The sequence below is a fragment of the Nycticebus coucang genome, chromosome 22 (genome assembly GCF_027406575.1).
Source record: "Nycticebus coucang isolate mNycCou1 chromosome 22, mNycCou1.pri, whole genome shotgun sequence".
Classification (NCBI taxonomy): domain Eukaryota; kingdom Metazoa; phylum Chordata; class Mammalia; order Primates; family Lorisidae; genus Nycticebus; species Nycticebus coucang.
The window spans coordinates 1,742,195-1,763,250 of record NC_069801.1 but is presented as its reverse complement, the minus strand read 5'-3'; the positions used below and the strand labels follow the sequence as shown (position 1 = coordinate 1,763,250).

Below are 21,056 nucleotides of genomic sequence, written 5' to 3'. Positions count from 1 at the left end.
CCCCCTCCCCGTGGACAAAGCTCAGGTGGCAGGTATGTCCTGTCTGGGTAGCACCGCCCAACGCCTTGGCTCGGACCATGGAGGCTTGGGGCTGTCTTTTCACTTTGGGCACAGAGGACAGGCCCACATGATGCGAACGCTCAGCTCATGGAGCATCAGCTCCCTAACTAACCACAAGTCTCATAGTGGCCCTGCGCGCACGTCTGAGTCACAGAATCCAGGGGTAGTTTTGATATAGTGACACTGATAGACCTGCTGACTCGCTATCCCAGCCCTGGCGCCATCTGTGACCTCAATGAGCCGGACCCTCTCTGCTGAGTCACGCTTGGAAGCAAAGATGCCAAGAAAGAGGATGCCACTTCATCTTACAGGAAAAACCCCGACACGGGATCAGCCACCTTGCGGACGCACGTCTGTGCGCGGGTGTGCGTGCGCGTGCGCAGCAGGTGACGCACGCGCACGCTGGTGACTGGGCTCCTCCTCCTGCTGTCTCGACTGCAGCCTGCAAGCCCAGGGGTGTGCCTGGCTCTGAGCGTCTGCTGCCCCCAGTGCACATATGCACAAGTTTCCACACCTCTCTCTGGACCTTTCAGGGCTGCTGTCTGTCCACCAGCCCTTAGGCCGTCAGTCAGCAGAGAGGGAGCTGGTGCCACGTGGACACTTTTACTTGGCCCTAACAGTTTGCATATTTAGAGTGATACTGGGGGCTTCTTTGGAAGCTGTCAGTACAGCAAAATTGCCCTCTCCCCCCCTCCCACTGTGCCCACCACACCCTGTTTGTGTGAGTTTACAGTGAGGATAGCTAAATAGCTAAACAAGCACCAGCTGCATCTGGATTGTTCGCTCTCCCTGTGCCCACACAGCCTCGCAGGGTCCCCACGGCACAGGACTCTCCTCCAGTCTCAAGACTCAGGATGGGTCAGCAAAGTCCTCCACCAGCCCGTACAGTGAACATAAGCATCGTCCTGGTCACATGGAAGCCGCCATTCTGTGCACACAGGGCCGTCAGGTAACTCACTGCCCCGGGACCTCCAGTGACACATACCCTGACACTCACAACTCAGGGACAGCTGAAATCAGACTTGGCCAACCAGGATGCCAAGGGGCAGGAGGGCAGCGGACGCAGCAGGGGCCTCCTACCTTTTTGATGCAGCCCTCCTGGGACGACCCTTCTGCATCAGTCAGTATGTGCTGCAAAACAAGTGGGAGAGGAGCTGTTAGTCTCTGACAAGACGCCGATTACAAGCTGCTGTGGGTTTTCAATCAATCATGAGAATGACCAAGGATGTTCCCAACATCGCAGGGGTAAAACCTAGTGGCTTCTCGGTAATGTGAATACAGAGCTGTGCTGATAACCGGGACTCTTTACCCCGACAGAGGTTGCCTATTTGCTGAGGACTCTGGGCCTCCCCTCAGGACCATCATCTCTCTGGAGAGGCGCAGCTGGGGACACATGGACACCATGAGTGCATCACAACTTCTCTGAGTCCCACCAGCAATCGGACTCGCTGTGTTTAGAGATAACTTTGCCCTGTGGGTGGGGGTGCAGGAGGGGAGACACCGCCCTGGCCGGCCAGAACAGAGTGGCTGGGAGAGTGGACAGAGGACACAGACACCCTGGGGAAGGCTGGCCCGGGGCTGTGGCAGGAGACCCAGCAGATGCCATTTCTCTGCTTCCTCTTCTCTGGCAAACCAGAGCCGGCAGCATATTAACATGCTCTTTATGGAGGGGATCTCCCTTCATGGTTTTTGGAGGAACTTCCGGAAGGAGATCAGTCTAAGGCAGGTGTGGTGCCCAGGGCCATCCAAGTGCCGTGGGAGGCCACTGAGGGCCCAGATGTGGGCAGCACCTGAGCCCGACTCCCTGTTCGTGGACAGAGGCTGGCCACAGAGAGGAGAGAGGCCACCAGCCGTGTGATCTTCCTTCTGCCCCAACGGCTCTTTCCTGGGCCCTGTTCTGGAGCATTCCGCCAGGTGTCTCCTCTTAAAAACCAACGAGCTTGGCTCCAGAGGGGTGGTGTTTCAGCGACAGGTCCCAGAGTTCTTTCTAAGCTAAGCAAACTGACAAATTAGCTGCAGAAATTGGATTTTTCCCTTGCGGACCGACGTGGCCGTGCACGGACGTTGTGTATGTAAATTGCAGTGTCGTTCCCATAAGAACAGAAACCAAGACTGAAACTAATACTTGAAAAATAAGATGAGAAACGACGTGGAAGCCAAGGATTTCCCTCCCTAGACCCTTAAAATCACACTGTAGCTCCTAGAAATGACAAGGACCTGTGTGCAGTGCCCGTCGGTGCCCGCCCGGCGCAGGTGGGAGGACCGGGTGCCGCGTTCCAAGGGGCGGGTTGACTCGCCTGAGCTCAGCTGTAATAACAATAAGTCATATTTTTAAATGTTGAGAATTCTAACCAATTGGGGATTTTATGTTTCTTTTAATAGATTCTGAAACTGTGGTTTGGAGAGTGGTTATAAGTTCAAACAAAGAGAGAGTGAGAGTAAGAAAAGGTGAACACTGCAGAGGAGACTCCAAGCAAGGGTCCAGAGGACAGCCCGCAAGAGGCAAGGTCACTGGCTCTCTGCCCGGGCCTGGGCCAGGAGCCTGGGGTTGGCCTTAGCTGCAGGACTGAGGCTGGCCTGTGCACAGGCCTGCATTTCTGCTGTCTTTCTCTCTGCTTTCTTCCTGAATCCAAGACCAGGAAGGCTGGCTGGACTTTCAGTGAGTGCTGAGACCAGAGGGATCACTAAGGCCGACCACTTGGACCTCAGAAAGGCCCCCGGCTTCCAGGAAAGGCCTGTACCAACAACGCTCAAGGTTAGAAACCACCTCTGCGCATCCCCTAGGAGAGAGATGGACCTCTGTACACCACAGTATGGCCTGGCCTGTACCCTGCACACCCTCACCCAGCAGGGGCAGAGACCGCAGTCAGTGTCATGTAGGTTGGAGGCTTGGTCTCCTGACCTGGGTCAAGTTCTGTGGTTCATCAAGCCTGCTAGCTTTCTGAATGGGTGGCTTGAACCAGGAGAAAAACTGAGCTTTAATTTTTGTAAGGAGAACAGCATTTTACACACCCCATCAGGGGCCTTGTCCTTGCTCAAGCCAGGAGGCGGCAGGGACGGGCCAGCAGACAGACACTTCACAAAGCCCCTGAGCGTGTGCTGAGCAAGTGGGGCCTCTCTGGAGAGCAGTTTATACCAGGCAGTGCCCAGCAGCACCGAGGCTCAGCTTGCTCATGGTCCAGCATCCCTGTGCGCTAGGGTGAGTGGCAGGGCCAGTGCTGGCTTCTGCATCTAGGTAAACCAACTCTGGAAGACAGAACCAGTGAGGAGGGCACCACCTGTCTGCTGTGCCAGGGCCCCTGCTGGAGGCTGTGCAAAAGGCCTCCAGGAGCACGGAATACCTGGTCTGGAGGGGCTGGGGTTAGGGGTTTCTGGCTGTCTACAGAAACCACCTGGGCCCAGGACAGCCTCAGTGAGTGGCCTCTGGGGAGGGCCACTGGCTGTCTGTGCCCCACAACAGGATGGAGGCCCTGCTTTCACTTTGACACTGGTGGCCTGACCTTCCTCTGTCCCCATCCACAGCCCCAGTTTGAGAGGCCGCTGTGTGAAAACACCAATATGCCCTGTACCTTGCAGGATACACGTGGTACCTTGAAAGCATGGGGGAGTTTTCTAGACAAATTCTACCTGTGGTCATCTGACAGATGGGGTCAGAGGTCCCCCTGGGCTCCTGGACAGCTGACCAGAAGGTGTGGAGGTAGGACTTGTCCTTTCCTGGAGGGCTGGAGGCTGCATCCTGAGACCATGTCTCCCCGCTCCCCCACCCCTGTCTATGTGGACAGGGGCTGGACCGAAGCCAAGCCAGGCTGGCAAGAATTGGGGTGTCCAGGCCCACCCACAAGAGAAAATGCACCCAGGGCCTGCCCACTTTGGAGTCCACCAGATGCTGGAGGGCTTGCAGGCCACAGGCAGAGCCCTTCATGCTCCTCCAGGCTCCTCCAGGCTCCAGGACTGAGTTTGAGATGCCCACACCCACCCTGACTCGCCCAGGAGCCCTGGTCAAACCTGCCTGTGGTATGATCTCAGGTGTTCCCCCTATGTGGCCGTAGATGTGGACAGAGGAAGGTCAAGACAGAGAGCCTACCCGCGCACTCAGCAGGGGACCTGGCATGCCCAGAGCAACACGTGGCCTCCTCCCAGCACTTTGCGGCCCCTTAGCTCAGCTCAACACTGTCCAGGCCCAACTGCATCCCACAGCTCTTGGCTGAAGGTGGCCAGAGCCACCATCCTCTGTCAGAGGCTCAGAAGTGGCCACCTGGGATGGTGTATCTTGGGGTACCCATGTCATGACACCCAGGGGCCTTTCCCTCTGTTCCCAGAGGAGTAGGTGGGTCTGTGCATGGGTTCAAAGTGCTTCTTCCTACTCACTAGGGCTTGTCGTCAGGTGGGGGTACAGAGCTGGACATTTCACGGACACTAGAAGTCCAGGATGCTGCCTACAGTGTACAGAGTGAGGGGCTGGCGGGAACCTCGTCCAGGCGCTTCACCTCTGGGCTCCTCAGTTCTCTCTATGGGTCCTTAGAGCATAGAACACGGCTCCCTGTGGTCACTGGGGCAGAGAATGTGGTCACAGATGATGTTGGGGGCCACGTGAATACATTGACCCCACCACCACCACCCACGCCTCCCACCCTGGAAGGAAGCAGGCACCCAAGGACGAAGGGAAGAAGCTCCCTTTTGCAAGCGGAGGACCAGAGCCAGGTTCCAGAACTGCCTGCTGGACACGTGGCCGTCCTGGCAAGTACAAATGTCCTTAAACTCTGCCCGCTCACCCACCGCTGACCCTGGACGAGAAGCCGGAGGACACCCCCCTGGAACCCCAGTCCTGCTTCCTGCCCAGCCAACGCCGCCTTGCTGAAAACGCTCTTTCTTTGCCGGCTTAGGCCTCGGCACACGTGCCGCTGGCTAGTCGGTTGCTGGCAGCCGCTGTGGGCCCTCGGCTGCTCTGCGCCCCAGCAGAAGTATTAGGTGTGTTTTGATTGAGCATTTTAGCCAAAAGAGCGAGGTTTGACCTCTGGCATTTAGCTTCTCTCACGGGTATCAGCGCCAGGATTTAGCTAAGTGGGGTTGGTAAAAACATCTTTTTTGACTCTTAAAATAAATACCCTCTGTTCTCCAGAAAGTCGGCAAAGAGTCGGCAAACACACACACAGACATTGCGCTGGCTCTCAGCTCTGGGGTTCTGGCACATCCCAGGGGGCTGAGCTTTCTACTTGGTGTCACAAATGGATCCCAGAAGGTTTTTCTCCCTCCAAAATTATTGTTATTAAGGCGTCTGAAAACGTGCCTGTTGGTGGAAACCCAGACCAAGCCCCGGCCACTCCCAAGCCAGAGGGGTGGAGGCCACGGCCCTGGGCCCAAGCACTGTGTCACCCACCTACTGCTTTGGGCCGTTGAGAACAAAGCTTCTCTCTCAAACCTACATTTCTTCCTTGTTCATACCTGAAGTGGGTTCCTCATCTCCAAAGATGCAGGTCTGTGTCTAGGACCGGCTTGTGGCTGACCTGGGGCCCTCCCATGGGTGAGGATGGACAGGGTTTCAGGGCTGTCTGTGCAGGGCACTCAGGGCTGTCCCAAGAGGGGGACTGGTGGGCCCCCTGACCCTGGCACCCCATTCTGCCTCTAAGCCTGGCTCTGCTCACCTCAGGGAGGCTGTGGGACTGCAGGGGCTCCAGCTTCTGGTGGAGACACAGTCTGGGAAGAAGGGTCAAAACAGCACTGTTGGCCTCTATGTAGCCTGGGTTTTATACCCAACTAAATAGTGTCCTTGGAACAGGCCTGATGAGCTGAGACCAGGCCTCCCTGTGCGCCCTCCCTTTCTGGGGAGACGCACCTTTAAGGAACAATGCCCATTCTTCATTTTCTTACAATCTCTGCTGATCTCTCTGGGGTAGATGCTGCATAAAAGTGATAGCATTGGTGACCCGATGGAGATGATGGCAGCAGGCCATCTCCTGGCGGATCAACACAAGGGGACCCTGTCCCAAGCAAGGTGAAGGCGGGTCCTCCCTTCTCCTCCTCACCTGGAAGAGGCCAGAGTGAGTGCTGCCCACTTTGTAGACAGCACCAAAGGATGCAGAGCAGTCTGGGTTCAGATTCAGGCCTGCTACCTTCCACCTTGGGCTGGGGAAGGACTGAGGGCCTGGGTGGACATATCCGGCGGGGAGAAGTCACACGCCAGAGTTCCGACCGGGACTCGCACCTGAACCCTGGCCAGGTCTCTCCCCACGTCCAAGCTCCCTCTGGCCATGTTCGCTTGAGCTGAGCTGGGTGGTGCCCCGCTGGCAGCCCCGGCAGAAATCGTGAAAGGCAGTTAGTCACCAGCCGACCCAGCTCTGGCTCCCAGAGCAAAGACTCTGGTGGTGTTGACACAAACTCTTGAGCTCTCAACTGGGAGTGGGATAATATTTATTTATTTTTTGCATTTAAATAAGTCAGCTTGGCTGTGTTTGAGCTGCAGAAATGATTTTTTTTTTAAAAGCTCCTTGGACACCGTTTTTAGCTTTTATGCCTAAACAGACACTTCTCAGTTCTTTCAAGTGAGATCTGTCCAATGAATGGAGGCGCTCTCTGCTCCTAAGGAAAATATTTACACAGTCAAGTGTGGCCCAGAAAGGACCCCAGGCTCCAGAGGGCCCATCCCCGGAATGCACACAGGTCTACGCACCGCTGTTTACATTCCCAGCCGCCATCTCCTCACCTCTCCCTTCCGCCCTCTGCATCCTCTTCCCAAAGGCATTCTTAAGCCTTCTGCTTTGGACCCTGAAATTGGGTATTTGCCTTGGACTCCATGCAGGGAACTCCACATGGGCATGGGGCAGCCCTGCGTGAGAGACCGCAAAGTCCTGCCTTCCAAATCCTTTTTCTTTGGCCGTCAAGAGAGCCCAGGTTGCTGTGCTCCTGGGGCTCCATGCAAGGGCAGTCCCCACGACTCCCAGCATGCTGTGCCCAGATACCCTCCCCAGGCGGACTGAGCTCCAGGCAGGCGGCCTGCTCTGACCTGTCTGGGTGTGGCAGGGCCTTCTGCTGTGTTCTGGCCACAGGAGTTGCAGAGGGGCCAGCAAATCTTAGCTGCATACCCAGTGACTTTCTTTGACTGAAGCTGCCCCTGCCACACCCTGCTCTGCATCACCCTGCCTGGCGGCATGGCCCTGCAGACCCGGGAGCTGGACCTGGCCTGCTGCTTCCTGACGATCCAAGAACACTCTGTTCACTGGCAGCTCTCCGGTTGCGAGCGCCCTGCCCCCTGGCCTGGACGCCTTGCCCAGGCCAGGCTGGTCTCGTGCCCACACCTTCCTCTCTGCAGAAGGAGTGACTGAAGGGAAGGCCTCCGCCCCAGCTTGCGTGTCTGTGTCTTTCCTGGTTCCTCCCCCAGTTCCCTGAGGACAAGGTTTGGGTGTCCCTTCACATCCCCATTTCACTGGCAGTCACTGCTCCGTCTGTACTGCCCTGTGCACAGTGCCTTGAAGACATATTTAAAATACCTAGAGAGCACTTACTCTGGGGCAGAGACAGTGGATAACCCGCCCTCCCACTCCCACAGCAATATGAATGTGAAGAAAGTGTGAGGCCTCTGGGCTGCTGCGGAGACCCACGGAGGCACCAGGGAGAGGGAAGTGGCGGGTGGAAGGGCAGGGTGGGGCAGGGGGACCAGTGTACACAGGGGTAAAAGGAAGCAAATGGTGGGCCCCAGAGTGGGAGGGCTGCCCCAGTGTGGAAGCCCTGGCAGGCCGGGCAGGGGGTCTGACCCAGGTGAGGGTGAACACAGACTGACAGATGCTGAATGTGGCCAAGACAGATGGTGGGGGACATGGAACAGGGGGGAGGGAGGGCCTGCGGAGAAGGGCTGCCTACTCTGAGTGCCCTAAGTGGTTTCTGTCCACATGTCTACTCCCAGAGCATGTGGGGGTCTTCCCTGCCCAGCCCGTGTGCTGGCTGGCCATGGTGGGCTCTGGCCTCTAGGCCTCTGCCCCCTCAGTACCTCCATCAGCTGGGATCTGTTCAGTTCTCCCTGTGCAGAGCTGGAGGCTGCCCAGGGACCAGAGGCCACTGCACAGCAGGCTGCAGGAGAAGCAAGGGTGGGCACCTGGTGGGTGCTTCACTCACTCAGTGCCCTAGCCCCTTCAAAAGAGGAGAGAGGGAGGTCACCCCAACTCAGGGATGCCCAGGCTTCTTGGCATCCCTGCCAGGGCTTTGAATTCTCCGCCAACCCAAAGACGCAGTTATTTAAACCAACACTGAGTTCTGCCAGTGGCAAGGCCAGGCGGCCGTCCCCCCTCACATCTGTAGGGCACGTCCTCCCAGGGCTGCGGTGGCCTCCTCCAGCCTGCTTCTGCATGCTCCCACTGTCCCTTCTGCACACTGATGACATACAAATCTCTGTCCCCACCCCAGGAGGCAGGCAGGTGCCAGCGCCCTCCGCCTGTGGATCCCCAAGGCGACTCTACCCCTCAGCACCTCCCAGGGGGCTGAGGTTTCCTCGTGGGGAAAGCAAATCTCCTGATCAATTATTGGTTCTATACAAACATTTATCTTTTATTCTCAATCATTTTTAGTTATGGAAATGACCTGAAATTGACAAAAGCTATTAATGGACTCAACATGCCCCTGCTGACTGATGGCATGATCTGTGAGCAGGGAGGGTCACAGATCCGGGTAACAACCCCTCAGCCACATACGTGTTTCAAGGTCCTGAGACCCAGCACCATGGTGGGTGGGGATGGAGGTTCGAACTTCAGGATTTGGACCCTCCTCAGGCTGTGACCTACAACTCCATTTGTTGTAGGACAAGGACAGGACAGGGTGAACCTTTAATTATTTGAAGGTGGTAGGGCCTGAGATTATCACCCCACATTTCAAAGCAGTATCAAATTTTAATTCCCTTAAAAATGGCAGACTGGGCTTCCTGGGGACTGAAGAATGATGCAATTGAAGACACCGGGACGCCTTTCCCTGCGGACCCTTCCTCATCAAATTCAGTCTCGTCCAATTCCCCTCACTCATTCTCTGTGGACACCGTGGGCCTTGCCTGTGGGCTCCACATCTTGCAAACTGACGGAGCCAGAAGTATGCTCACTGCCATTGCCAATTGTCACAAGGCAACCACAATAACAGCAACTCATGTGCTGGCTCTGCTCACTGTCGTGGGCGCTTCCTGGCTGAGGTATCCCCTGAGAATGCTGAGGCTCAGAGAGGTCAAGTACCCTGCCCAGAGTCACAGAGCCAGGATGTGGCAGGGCTGGGATTCCAGTCCAGGCTGAGGGACTCCACCAGGCACTGTCTCAGCCCCTGGTTTATGTGGACTCTACAGAACAGGTTTAGTTTGGAGGAAAGGGGGAGAGAGAAAGTGGATGAAAAGGGGCTTTGCTTTCTCTCCCAAGGAGAATGTTTCCAATCTGTGGGCAGGGGATGGTGCACAGTCTCCAGTGCTGGGTTAGGCCGCAGCTGCTGTGCTAACTCAGGACCACCATGCATGGGGGCAGTGGGAGGCAGAGAGCCGCCAAACAAGACCGCACACTCCCCTAATGGGACCCAATTACAGGAACAGCTGTGCTGAGGAATTCCGACTGATCCTCTGTGACAAACAGGCAGCCTTGGGAATCTCACAGCGTCTAGGCAACTGTGGCTGCAGCCAGGACTCCCTAGGGCCCAGACCAGCTCCTTGGGGTGTGGGTGGGAGGAGCAGATGGAGCCAGCAGGGCTTGGTCAGGTAAGGCTGCCCACTCCACCTCTGATTCCCAGGTCAGCCCTGCAGGGTTTCTAGGTGATGAGTCCAGCTCAAACCCCCCGAGGATGCTGTGGAGAGATTTCTGCAGGACTTCTCTGCCTCCAGGAGGCTCGTGCAAACACAGGGCTGAGGTGCCTGCCTACGAGAGGCTTTCAGGGACTTGCTGGCTAATGTAGGAGCCGTCCGGCCCTCTCCCTCCTTCCAGCATGTGGCAGAGGTGGGTAGGGCTGGCTGCAACAACTGGGCACATTCCCGGGCTCAGAGTTAGCTCTTTGGGTTCTGAGTTCCACAGGCCCCTGGTTAGCAAATGGTGTAGACCCTTATCTGGGAAGTGGGGTGCAAATGCACGGAAAGACGGCCTTGATGAGCTGATGGCATGAGAAGGATGCAAACCACAGCAGGGCCCGGCCGGTGATCCCTCACATTACAGCAAGAACACACAGTGATGATACCACTCAAGGTGGAACTGTCGACTTTTGAGGCTGCCAAGACCCACAGCCTGAAACTTCCAGTGGAGATTTTTAGCCTACAATACAGGGGACCCCAGGTGGGCTGGGCTGTGACAAGTAGCAATAGCCTGTCTGCACATACCTCCAAGTTGAGGGCAGCTCGGTCAGTTTCTAAGGGTTGTAAGCACAAACAAATGAAAAAATATGGGACAGAGATCATGTGAGCACTACTAGCTTCTATTAGGCATGATGTGGCCTTTTGTATTAGAAACATATTAGCCCCCTGACCTTGGCAGACACAGCAGTCTAGGAGGCCGGAGGTTGGAAGGCACTCGTGTCCTGGGGCAGCAGGCTACGGCTTCCCTGATGCCTCTGTGGTTCAGCAGTCCCCGGTGCCTGTGCACACGCTCGCTGCCAACACCAACAGCAAAACTACACAGGGAAATTACGTGAGGACCTGGCTCCAGATGCTCCGTGGGGTCTGAGGACACAGCAAGGTCTTCACCGGGCAAGCCGGGGGGCAGAGCTGCAGGGAGCTCCCAACCCTGAGGACAGCTGTTGGCTGTGCCCTGCCGGGGATGCTGCTGGAGAGACATTCTCAGCCGTAGCTTCCCACGAGGGGGAGATGGTGTGAAGGTGGCAGCAGCTGAGACCACTCTGCTCCTTCTTCTTTGCTGTTTTCCAACAAGGAGAAGCACACAGATCGTCACAAAGGAAATCCAAAAAAGTGTGTTGGAATTTCTACCCCAACTCTCAAAACTATCGGGGATATTTTTCCTCCTCTGAGATAGGGAGGGGTCTGTTTCCCAGAGTAGGTCCGGTGGCTGAGCGGCCAGCGCTATGTGTGCCTCTGGCCCGGGTGGCTTTGGAACGTATCTGGTCTACCTCCACGCCAGCTTGAGGGGGCGAGTCCTGGGAGGCCAGGGGTCTCGTCCCCTCGAGCACAGGTCTCAGTGAGACTGGTGACGCTGGGCGTATAGGAAGCTCTTCTCACTGCTCCCCCTCCCACTGCCTTTGCAGAGCCACGTGGCACATCGGGAATGCATCGGCAAGTTGCCAGAGGAGGCCCGGGTGTCTCTCTGCAGACCCTCAGCCAGAGAGCTAGACGAGGGTCAGAAAGTGTCCTCTGCTGGTTTTGTTTCACGACAATCCTGTGGGGGTCCTGGGACTGCAGACGGACACAGGGAGGCATGCAGCCCCCGGCATCAGAAGCACGCAGAGGTGCCACAAACCAGACACCTACACAGAGGTGTCGCTCCCAACATCAACTGCCATGCAGGGACAGCATTATTCCACAACCTGCTTCCCTGCTGTCCCACGCATCACGGAAATGAGGGCCATGACCCCGCCACTCCCCCTCTCGCCTGCATTTGAGGACCAGGTGTCCCCAGGGCTCCTTGGGGCCTGCTCCATGCCGCTGCCTAGGCCTCAGGGACATGCAGGCACCCGCTCACTTCCTTTCTCCCGCCATCCTGATGGAGGGAAGAAGGCCTTTTTAGTCCTTCTCTGCCTTTACTCCAACGGCCGGAAGTCAGAGTAGACAGTTGCATGAAAAACCCAGTCCACAGATGGTGTGGGGCTGGGGAGGGAAATGTTCCCGCTAACAGTCCAATCTGCAGTGCCCGGCAAGTGGCCTGGAAGCCCTGAGAGGGAAAGGTGGGGGTGGCACATTGATGCTCAGCCACATGGGGCAGCTGTCAGTAAACGTGACAAGGTCACTGTCTGTCTGCAGGATGGACTGAGAGAAGTGCCCCCAATAGTGCAGGAAAAGAACTGGGGTGCAGGGAGGTCCTGAGGCACCTACAGGTGTGTGCCACCCTGTCCGACCTCCAGGTCCTCCCAGCTGCTTCTGAGCCGATCCGTGGGCAATCTGCACTCCCAGGGAACCTGGCCCCACAGCTCACATGAGGGTGACGGTGGCCCTAGGCCACCCCCACCAACCGCCCTGTACGGACATGGGAGCTTTGAGTTCACAGTGCCCTTGGAGGGAGGTTTGCTTATATGGCTTCAGACATGGGTATGCTCACACACGGATAGGCATTGGGACCACAGGGCTCATCTTAAAGAGCTGAAGAAATATTCCTGGCCATGGCTGGGTTTTCTAGGTTATGCTTAGAGTTGGCAGCAGGTGTATGATGGCACAATTTATTTCTCTTCCTGAAGATTGAAGAGGGAGCTGAGGTCTGTGTGGCTGTGACCCAGGCAGGGTGTGGGAAAGTGCCACCTCAGGGTGAAGGCCCAGTGTGTCCTGGGGGAGCCCCACAGAGTGGGTATGCAGTGAGGCGGGAGGGGCAGGGCTAGAGAGACCATGAGGGTCTCACGGGCAGACGTGGGCGGGATGTGTCGCCAGAGGTTCAGGGGGACCTGACGTCCTTTCCTTGGCTTGTGGTCCTGAGTGGGCCGGCTGCAACTTTGAAGCCCTGGAGGTGGAGAGGGCACAACCCAGCCCTCACTGGTTCACCCTCTGCCCAGCGTGGCCCCTGTCTCAGGAGGCACAGAGCCTCCTACCTCCAGCTTTACTCAGAGAGGTGGGGAATCCTGCTTTCCCTGTGTGATCTCCATTTTCTGTATCGCGTCACCCAGGCAGAGAATCTTTGCACTCAGACATTTTGCCCTTGTAAGCAAAAGCACGTGCAAGGTTTGCTTCTCCTTCTTAGAAAACGCTGTGTTCTCGGGGCTTCCACTCATGAGTTTGTGCGGGGGGCTGTGCACATCCCCCCACCCTGGGACTCTTCCTTGGGAGAGGGAGATCCCTGTCCACTCAGTGTGGCCACTGCAGGGACAGCCGACCACCGGGGATTCTGCTTTGTCTTAATGATCTCACTATCCCCCACTAGACAGGACAGAAGCACCTGGGACACAGCAAGGAGCCCGCATCTCAAAACAGAGACTCAGCGAGAGTTGTGGTTCTGGTGCTCGTCCCGATGGGACAGAAGGAGGACACCGGCTGCAAAGTCCACTGCTGACCGGTGCCTGCCTCCCACCGGCTCTTCTGCACAGGGATCAAGGCCTAGGGGACACGCCTAGGGGACATGCCCCCAGCATCCCCCATGTGGGAGCCCTTTGCCTCCTTCTAGGCTCTCAAGGCAGTCGGAAGAGCTGAGGCTGGCAGAGTGCAGGAATGGGAGCCAGCAGCTGGGACGTGTGGGCTTTGCCCTGAGTCGCAGGTCTCGGGGTCCTACTGCAAGCCCACAGGTCCTGATTTCCACCTGGCCCTTTGAATCATGGGCAGACCTCCGGGCCACCATCGCATCCCTGTACCCCGACCGCCACGGTGCTGCCACCTGTGAGCACCTCCCCTCGGCAGCTCCAGGCCTGATCGACACCACAATCTTTTTACCCAATTTTCCAGCTGAGCTGACTGAGGCTGGTGAAGGTCATGGGGCCTGCCCGAGGTCACAGACTATCACAGCTAAGCCTCTGGCCTCAGGACGAGGACGCAGGACTCTGGGTCCTGTCCCTAATCGCTTAGCCCACAGCTCTTTCATAAATTATAGAAATAACAGTCCTTCATTTTTCTTTAGAGGATAAACTCCCCGAACAGCCACCAGGGCTGTGGGCTGCGTGTGCTCCAGACCCTCGTGGGCTGGAAGGCAAGAAGGGACCCGGCGGCCGGGTACAGGGAGCTCAGCGCACAAGCTGGCTCCCGTGAAAGCTTTAATTTGTAACAGACGTCCACAGAGCTGGAAAGAGCGCACGATGCTCGGTGCACGCGACGGCGGCTGATTATTCATTGCTGACAGTTATTAGCCTATTATTAAACGTATGAATTGCCTCTTTCATACCACATTGCCTATCCTTAAAGTGCTTTATTAACTAACATTAACCAATCCAATTAGCAAAAGACACTGTATTTGTGTAATTAGTAATTTGAGGCCTTGTTCTGTCTTAAAGAGAAAGGCCTTGGGTGTTGATTAGCGCGTAACACCGTACAATTAGGAGAAGTGGTGGGAGATCAGCCGGGCGCGTTCTCGCTCCCTGGGGTCCCCGTGAAGGGACCTGGTCTTGCGAGGATGCCCAGGGGTTTGTTTTGTGGCATCAATGTAGATCCAACTGCTTCCTCTCACATCCCAGCTCTTCTCTGCTGTTGGCACAGCTTTCCACATCAGGGAGGGGACATATTTATTTTTATTATGAATTTAGAGGCCGAACAGTAAGGAACCTTGTTGTTAAATGCTCCAAGCCTAATTCTGCAGAAAATCTCAAAATCCAACTTTGAGTATTGATTGCAAGTTTTTTTTTTTTTTTTCTAATCGGATGCCAAAAGGAACATTGTGGGGAAGATGTTTTGGGCAGGTCTTGCCAAGCAGCATTTCTGTTTATGGTTCGGAGTGAGCAGAGGATGCTGGGACGGGCCAGATGCTGCAGATAAGGGTGAAGCACGGCGGCCCATCTCCCTGGCCCAACTAAGAGTGGCTAGAGGGTCCTGTCTGTGTGTCTGGGCTGCAGGGCACTTCACGGGGAAAACGCCCTTTAGAGATGGCATTTTGGTGTCCCCATGTGCCCTTCCGTGTTCCTTGGATGCCTCAAATTTTATTCGTTTGTAAAACTGCAAAGCAAGCTCTGTGTTTCTGAGGACTCCCCTGGTACTGCCTGGCAGATTTCACTTCTGAATGGGAAGGAAGTTAGTCGGTTTTCAGAGTAGCTGCTCCAAGTTTACCACTGGCCCCGGGAGGCAGCACCGCCCACCTGCTGGGCGCAGGGTCTGGCCTTCTCTGCCTATATTCCCCAGATGAAGCCCTGTTTCAAATCAGCCGCCCAGTGATCAGGGTTCAGAAAGGCTGCCATTGGCAGCGCCTGCGGCTCAGTGGGTAGGGCGCCAACCCCGTATACCGAGGATGGCGGGTTCGAACCCGGCCCCAGCCAGCTAAAACTGCAGTGGCAAGTGCAAGAAAAAATAGCCAGGCATTGTGGTGGGCGCCTGTAGTCCCAGCCACTTGGGAGTTTCAGGCTAGAGAATCGCGTAAGCCCAAGAAGTGGAGGTTGCTGTGAGCTGTGACTCCATGGCACTATACCCAGGGCGACAGAGTAAGACTCTGTCTCAAAAAAAAAAAAAAAAAAAAGAGAAAGAAAGAAAGAAAAAAAGAAAGGCTGCCACAGCAGGGATACGGATGGGGACCCAACCAGATTCCTTCCTCCACAGGCATGGAAGGTCTCCTTGTAGCGCCCAATGCCACCAGCATTGTCCCAGCCGTGCCCACAGCTGGCGGCTCCAGGAGCTGAGTCCTGTGAGCCGGCACTTCTGGGGGAGGAGCCCGACTCCCCACTCAAAGCCCAGATGTTTGGACTGAGAGCAGACACCACTGACTTTGTTCCAAAGCTCATTTCAGACGGAGCCTTATTTCAACTCCAAGCAGGATTCTTGTGTGTTTTTTTCCACTCCACGCCAAAATAAAGTTAGAATTCTTGAAGTTGCAAAGCCTCATCCCTTATCTGATCTTCCTTCGTGCACCGACACCCACCCACACACATACACACACACACACACACACGCACACGCACACGCACACATACACACACACACACACGCATACAAGAGCCAATGGATCATCAAGTTAGTCTGTGGCAATCCAAGCAAAGGAGGCAGAAAGCGGGGTGCCCACTCCCCTCGCCACTTGGACCTGCCCCCAGGGGAGGGAAGGGGACTGGTCGGCACAGGCACTCGGGGAGGCACAGTGGACAGAAGACCTGGGTGCAAACACTTCAGAAACCTCTTCAAAATATTTGGGTTTGTCAAAATCCCAAACCACCGTTTGCCAGGCACTTTTCCCGCTAGTATTTGAGCCCACGGGTATTTTAAAGGAAATGAAACCCGTGTGTTTCTGATTTATTTATACTTAACTCATCAAAACGCTGTTTTAAAGAGCTATTTTGTGTCCAAAATGCCCTCTGTACTTTTTTTTCCCCTTCCAAACGAAAAGCTGTATTTTGCCAAGCATAGATGACCTTAAACTCTAACATTTTCAAGGTTCTTTTGAAAATCAAGTTCATGAAGTCCAAACAGGCCTGAACCAGACCCAAAGATGCCCTGCCCCCACCCCAGGAGAAATCACTACCCAGGAAGGCGATGTTCTTGGCCACACCAGCTTTCTGCTCTTTGCCTCCAGCCCAAGCAGGACGCCTATCCCCCACCACCCATAAGAGACTGTGTCCAAAGGAAGGTGCAACTTCTCTGGAGATTAGAGGCTCCTGAGCTGGGGTTTTACATTCTCTCCATAAACTCTTATCTAGAGTAGGACCAGAAAAGCCCCCCAGTTTCATGGTGGGGGTTCTCTCTTTGGTCCTGTGGAGCCCCCAGCATCTTTTCTTCCAGCCATGGGCCTTATTCCTCTGCCTCACCCCATGCTCCCCATGTAGGGACCCAATGAGCACACGCAAGCCAGCCCACAGACCAGAAAACTGTCTTCCCCAAGAAAAGAGGCAGCTACAAATGTGTCTGAGCGAGAGGGGCAGGCTGAGACCTCTGGGGGAGGAACACACGGGGTATCCCAACACTGTCGTCTGACCCCTAACTCCGGGTGTGATATTTATTTCTGGGCGATTTCATGCAACAGAGTTCAATTATGAACTCGATTGCTTTTTTTGTGCATGATATAACATTCCTTATCCTCCCAGAGTTTAATTGCGTTCCCTGGCAGATCTGGTATCCATCACGGCCCTGCTGTCCCCAGCCCCAAAGATAAAGCATCCAAGGGGCAATAAATGTCCCCTCTGATTATTGATGCTTTCAGGGAAATTGATTATCTATTTGAGGGCAGAGCAGCTGATGCTCGGCCGTCTCTTCACCTGACACAATGGCTTCCCTGAAAGAGAAACTCCTTAATTAACGCCATGGATTTTCTATTAGATGTAAAATTTTCAGAAGTGATACTCGTTTATGTTAATGTTTGAAAAAGAGGAGAAGCCTTAGACGGAGTTCCGGATGGTGGTTTCTGTCCATTCACGGCATTTAAAGCTGAAAACACCCAAGCGTGGAGACGCGGTAGCCGGTTCCCGCCAGGCTATTCCTTATCCCAGCTGTGCCTTTGGCCACCCATCCCGGAGTCTGGTCCCCAGCCCTGGTATCCCTATGATGTCCTGCCCCTGCCCTGTGGTTTACTGAGAAGTTTGCTCCTAAGGCTGTGACATTAGGATGTGGTCCAAATGCTCAGATTTATAGCATGTTCCCTGCAATCTATGAGGGGAAGGAAGGACATGGATGACGTTCATTTGAGCTAAAGAAAATAATCCAAGAAACGTTATTCTATTCGATGGCCCCAAAGCCTTTCACTCTTTTGTCACAATTAAAAGAAAAATGTCCCTGCTCGGGAGGCTGAGGCAAGAGAATCGCTTAAGCCCAGGAGTTGGAGGTTGCTGTGAGCTGTGTGATGCCACGGCACTCTACCGAGGGCCATAAAGTGAGACTCTGTCTCTACAAAAAATAAATAAATAAATAAATAAATAAAAGAAAAGAAAAATGTCTGCATGCAGGATGAGAGCAGAGGGCAGTGCACCTGGGTGGGGCATGTGCTCGCAGCTCTCCTGAGCAGGAGAAGTGACTTCGGCTCAGCATTCTTCTCTCTGTCAGTCAGAGGACAACAGGCACTCTCAGCTCCAGAAACATCTGCTCCTCCTGAAAACCAATAGGTGTCCTGCAACCAGCACTGTGATTAGCTGTGCTCCAGATGAAATTGGCCCAGTTGTGCCCCTCCTAATAACTTCCTAATAGGAGAAAGATGCCTTTATTTTGGTGGCAGCAGACGCATCTGTGAGCAGGTGCTTCCTCCAGTGAACCAGGGGTCTCTGGCGCTGGGGACTCCAAGGCCTATCCAAGTGCCTCTCAAGCTGGTCTTGATCTCTCCAAGCAGCCAGCCCCAGGCCGTGAGGGCGAGGCAGACACATACTTTCTCCAGTCTCCTTTCAGGGTTTGGAAACCATGAACTGGGGAATCCCAGGTGGGGGCAGGAAAGGCACAGATCTGAGCCAGGTGTTTGTCACAGCACAGTGTAGTAGCAAAAGCAGGGCGCTCTGCAGGGCCCCGATGCTCGGCTCACCTAGGGTCTCACAGCAGATTTGGGATGGGGGGTATACTGGGAATTCTGGACCTCAGCAAGGATGAGGCTGGCCCTCCCCTACCTGGCAAAGCTCTGAGACAGGACAGCACTGTCCCTCCTAAAGCCCATCAGAGGCCAAAGTCCAGGCTTTCTCCAGGGTAGAACCATGGGACAACTAGGGGTGGATGGCGAGACCCCACCCCTCATGGTGCAGGGATGAGAGAGGATTCCTGGGGAGCACCAGCAACCCCAACACTCGGGCCTGTCCCAACCTCAGCTGGTTCTGCAGGGGGTAGCTCACAGCCTGTGGGTTGTGACTTCTGGGGTCATTAGTTCTTCCACCTGGGGAGGTCAGTGTTGGGGGTAGGGGTGACCCACCTCATCCTCAACCCTCTGCCTGGTGGCTTCTTGCCCTGTTGGGGGATGAGTGGATGGGACCCAAGCTCATGGTCATGGTACCTGTAGCCCCCAGCAGTGAGCCCCCCCACGGCACCTCATGTTGACGTCACCCACAGGCGTGTCAGGGAGCAGTGGGTGCCCCCAAGTCACAAGATGGCTTTATAAAGTTTCCTTTACCACCTTCTAAACTTTACAGATCTTTTTGATCAAATGTCTCCACACCCTGCAAACCCTGATAGTGGCTCTGAGGTTATGGGCCTGGGGCTGAAAGTCAGTTCTCCGTAGGGACTTGCACCCAGATGCATGCACACGTGCGTTCTGATCTTGTGAACATGTGTACAAGTATACGCACACAAGGGCATGTGTGTTCCTGTTTGTGTGCACATGTAAGAGCCTGCATATGTGCACACTTGTGTGCCTGTGCATCTGCATGTGTGGGCACACATGGTCTGCACCCCTGCATGCGTGTGTACACGTGTGCCTGTACACCTGCAACATGTGTAAGCATGCTTGTGCCTATGCACACCTGTGGCATGTGTGAGCACACGTGTGCCTGTGCCCCTGCATGTGTGAGCACATGTGTGTGTCTGTGCACCTGCGGCAGGTGTGAGCACACATGTGCCTGTGCACCTGCATATGTGAGCATACGTGTGCCTGTGCCCCTGCATGTGAGAGCATGTGTGGGCCTGTGCACGAGCACTATAGGATCAGGCTTTCTGGACAGCTGTGGACCAGCAGGAAGGAGCCAGGGAGAAGCAGACAATTGCAGAGTGCCATGGCCTCTGCTCCTGGGGACAGTGCTGTGCGCACTGGGCATCTGAGCCCAGTCCTTCCATGATCGATGGCCAGCAACAGCGCTTTATTCCCACTGAAGGAAACATAGTACATGCAGATGGGGTCCACGAGGACAAAGGGCCCCCCAACAATGTGGGATGCAGCCACTCTGTCCTTTTTCGTGCAAAGACATCCAAGTAGCGCTTCGCATCTGGTGGGAAAAAGCCCCACATACATTGTTGGGTTTGATAGTTATGCTGTGAGCCTGAGCCTTAGAGAGGCTGGTGCCTTGTCTAAGGCCACACAGCCATCAACAGTGCCCTGGCACCTGGAGGGCCCCATCTGTCTCCCTGAAGATCAGAGTAAGGTAGGAGTACGGGGGGATGCTGGCTGGAGTCTCTGCCCGGAACTGATGACCCCCAAGGGCCTCATTCTGTGCCCAAGCTGCACATGGCCAGCATGTCTGAGCCAGGGTCAGCAGTGGCCAACTGGCATTCCAGGTTCTAGCCCTCGCTGACCCATCCCCACTCTCCCCCTCCTGGACCCTCCTGGGCTGCTCCCCAGGCAGGGTCTGACTGACTTGCGTGTGAGCCCAGAGCAGCCTGGCATGGGACCGGAGCCTGAGCACTGTGCTAAGGCAGGAGTGGGGGGTGGGGGGAGTAGAGGCCGGCTCCATACTGCACTGTGGCTTCTTTCTTCCAGGGCTGGGCTGGGCCTTTTCTCCCTGGGCAGCTTGTCACTATGAGACCAAGGCCAGGGCTCCCTGCTCAGGCTGGAACACCCGCACCCAGGCCTCCTCTCTGGCCTTGCTGCTGGACCAATGTGCAATTCCATTGTCACCAGCACCAGGAAGCTTCTCCTGCTGGATACCTAGGCTGCCAGGGAGTGGGCACAGGGGTCAAGTGGTCAAGGCAGGGGAACCACAAGCAGCCCAGGTGGTCACAGGACCCAAGATGGGTGAGCCAGGGCACTCTGGGGCCTGAGGCCCCTGCACCTGCACCTGCACACAGGTCTTGGCATGCTCAGCTCCAGCTGGCCCCTGAGCATCTCCCTGCTCTGTCCTGACCCCATGTAACCTGGGCCAAGGCCCATCGAGCTGCTGGAGGAGACAGACACAGGGGAGGGCTGCAGTATCTCCTGGATCTCAGTTTGATCTGGGGGCTACCCTGGCCAATGTTGACGTTGTTAGCAGTCTGGCTCCATGGTGGCAGGGAGGCTTCTTGGGAACGGGCCTTGTGTGGGCCGCTGAGACACAGAAGAAAGTGCAGTGATGGAGAGATGGCGTAGGCCGAGCAAGGACTGGGTGCTTCCGCCCGGCCCCGATGGGTGCGTAATGAGCATCTGTTCCAAATGGGGCTGTGTCTGTCGTTGTCAGCAAACCTGCTTAGATCCTCCGAGGGCCCAGCCCCAGGCTTTCACTGTCTGAGAGCACGTGGTCAATGGTTTTCTGGAGAGGTTCATTATTACTTCAGTGCCAAACATCTGTGGCCAGCACTGTGGCTGCCGCACTGCTTCCCCAGGGAGACCCTACCAGCTCTGGTCCTCATTCTATTCTAGCCCTGAGGATCCCAGGACCTTGTAATTAGAGGAAAGTCTCCTTGTGTCTCCCCGAGG

The 21,056-nt window shown here is 55.6% G+C and overlaps 1 protein-coding gene and 1 long non-coding RNA gene across 5 annotated transcripts in view; both read right to left on the bottom strand.

Annotated features, from left to right (window-relative positions):
- Positions 1-21,056, bottom strand: part of PRDM16 (PR/SET domain 16) — a 300,325-nt gene that overhangs the window by 153,107 nt on the left and 126,162 nt on the right. For all 4 annotated transcript variants that reach the window (XM_053576342.1, XM_053576343.1, XM_053576344.1 and 1 more), the window contains exon 3: positions 1,141-1,191. In XM_053576342.1, the coding sequence (XP_053432317.1) occupies positions 1,141-1,191 (51 nt within the window). The remainder of the gene's footprint in view (positions 1-1,140; positions 1,192-21,056) is intronic.
- LOC128575072 (uncharacterized) lies at positions 6,490-7,173 on the bottom strand. The gene is made up of 3 exons (XR_008376920.1): positions 7,061-7,173; positions 6,761-6,883; positions 6,490-6,636 (listed from the first exon to the last, which is right to left on the bottom strand). It is a non-coding gene; the product is annotated as an uncharacterized LOC128575072 (long non-coding RNA).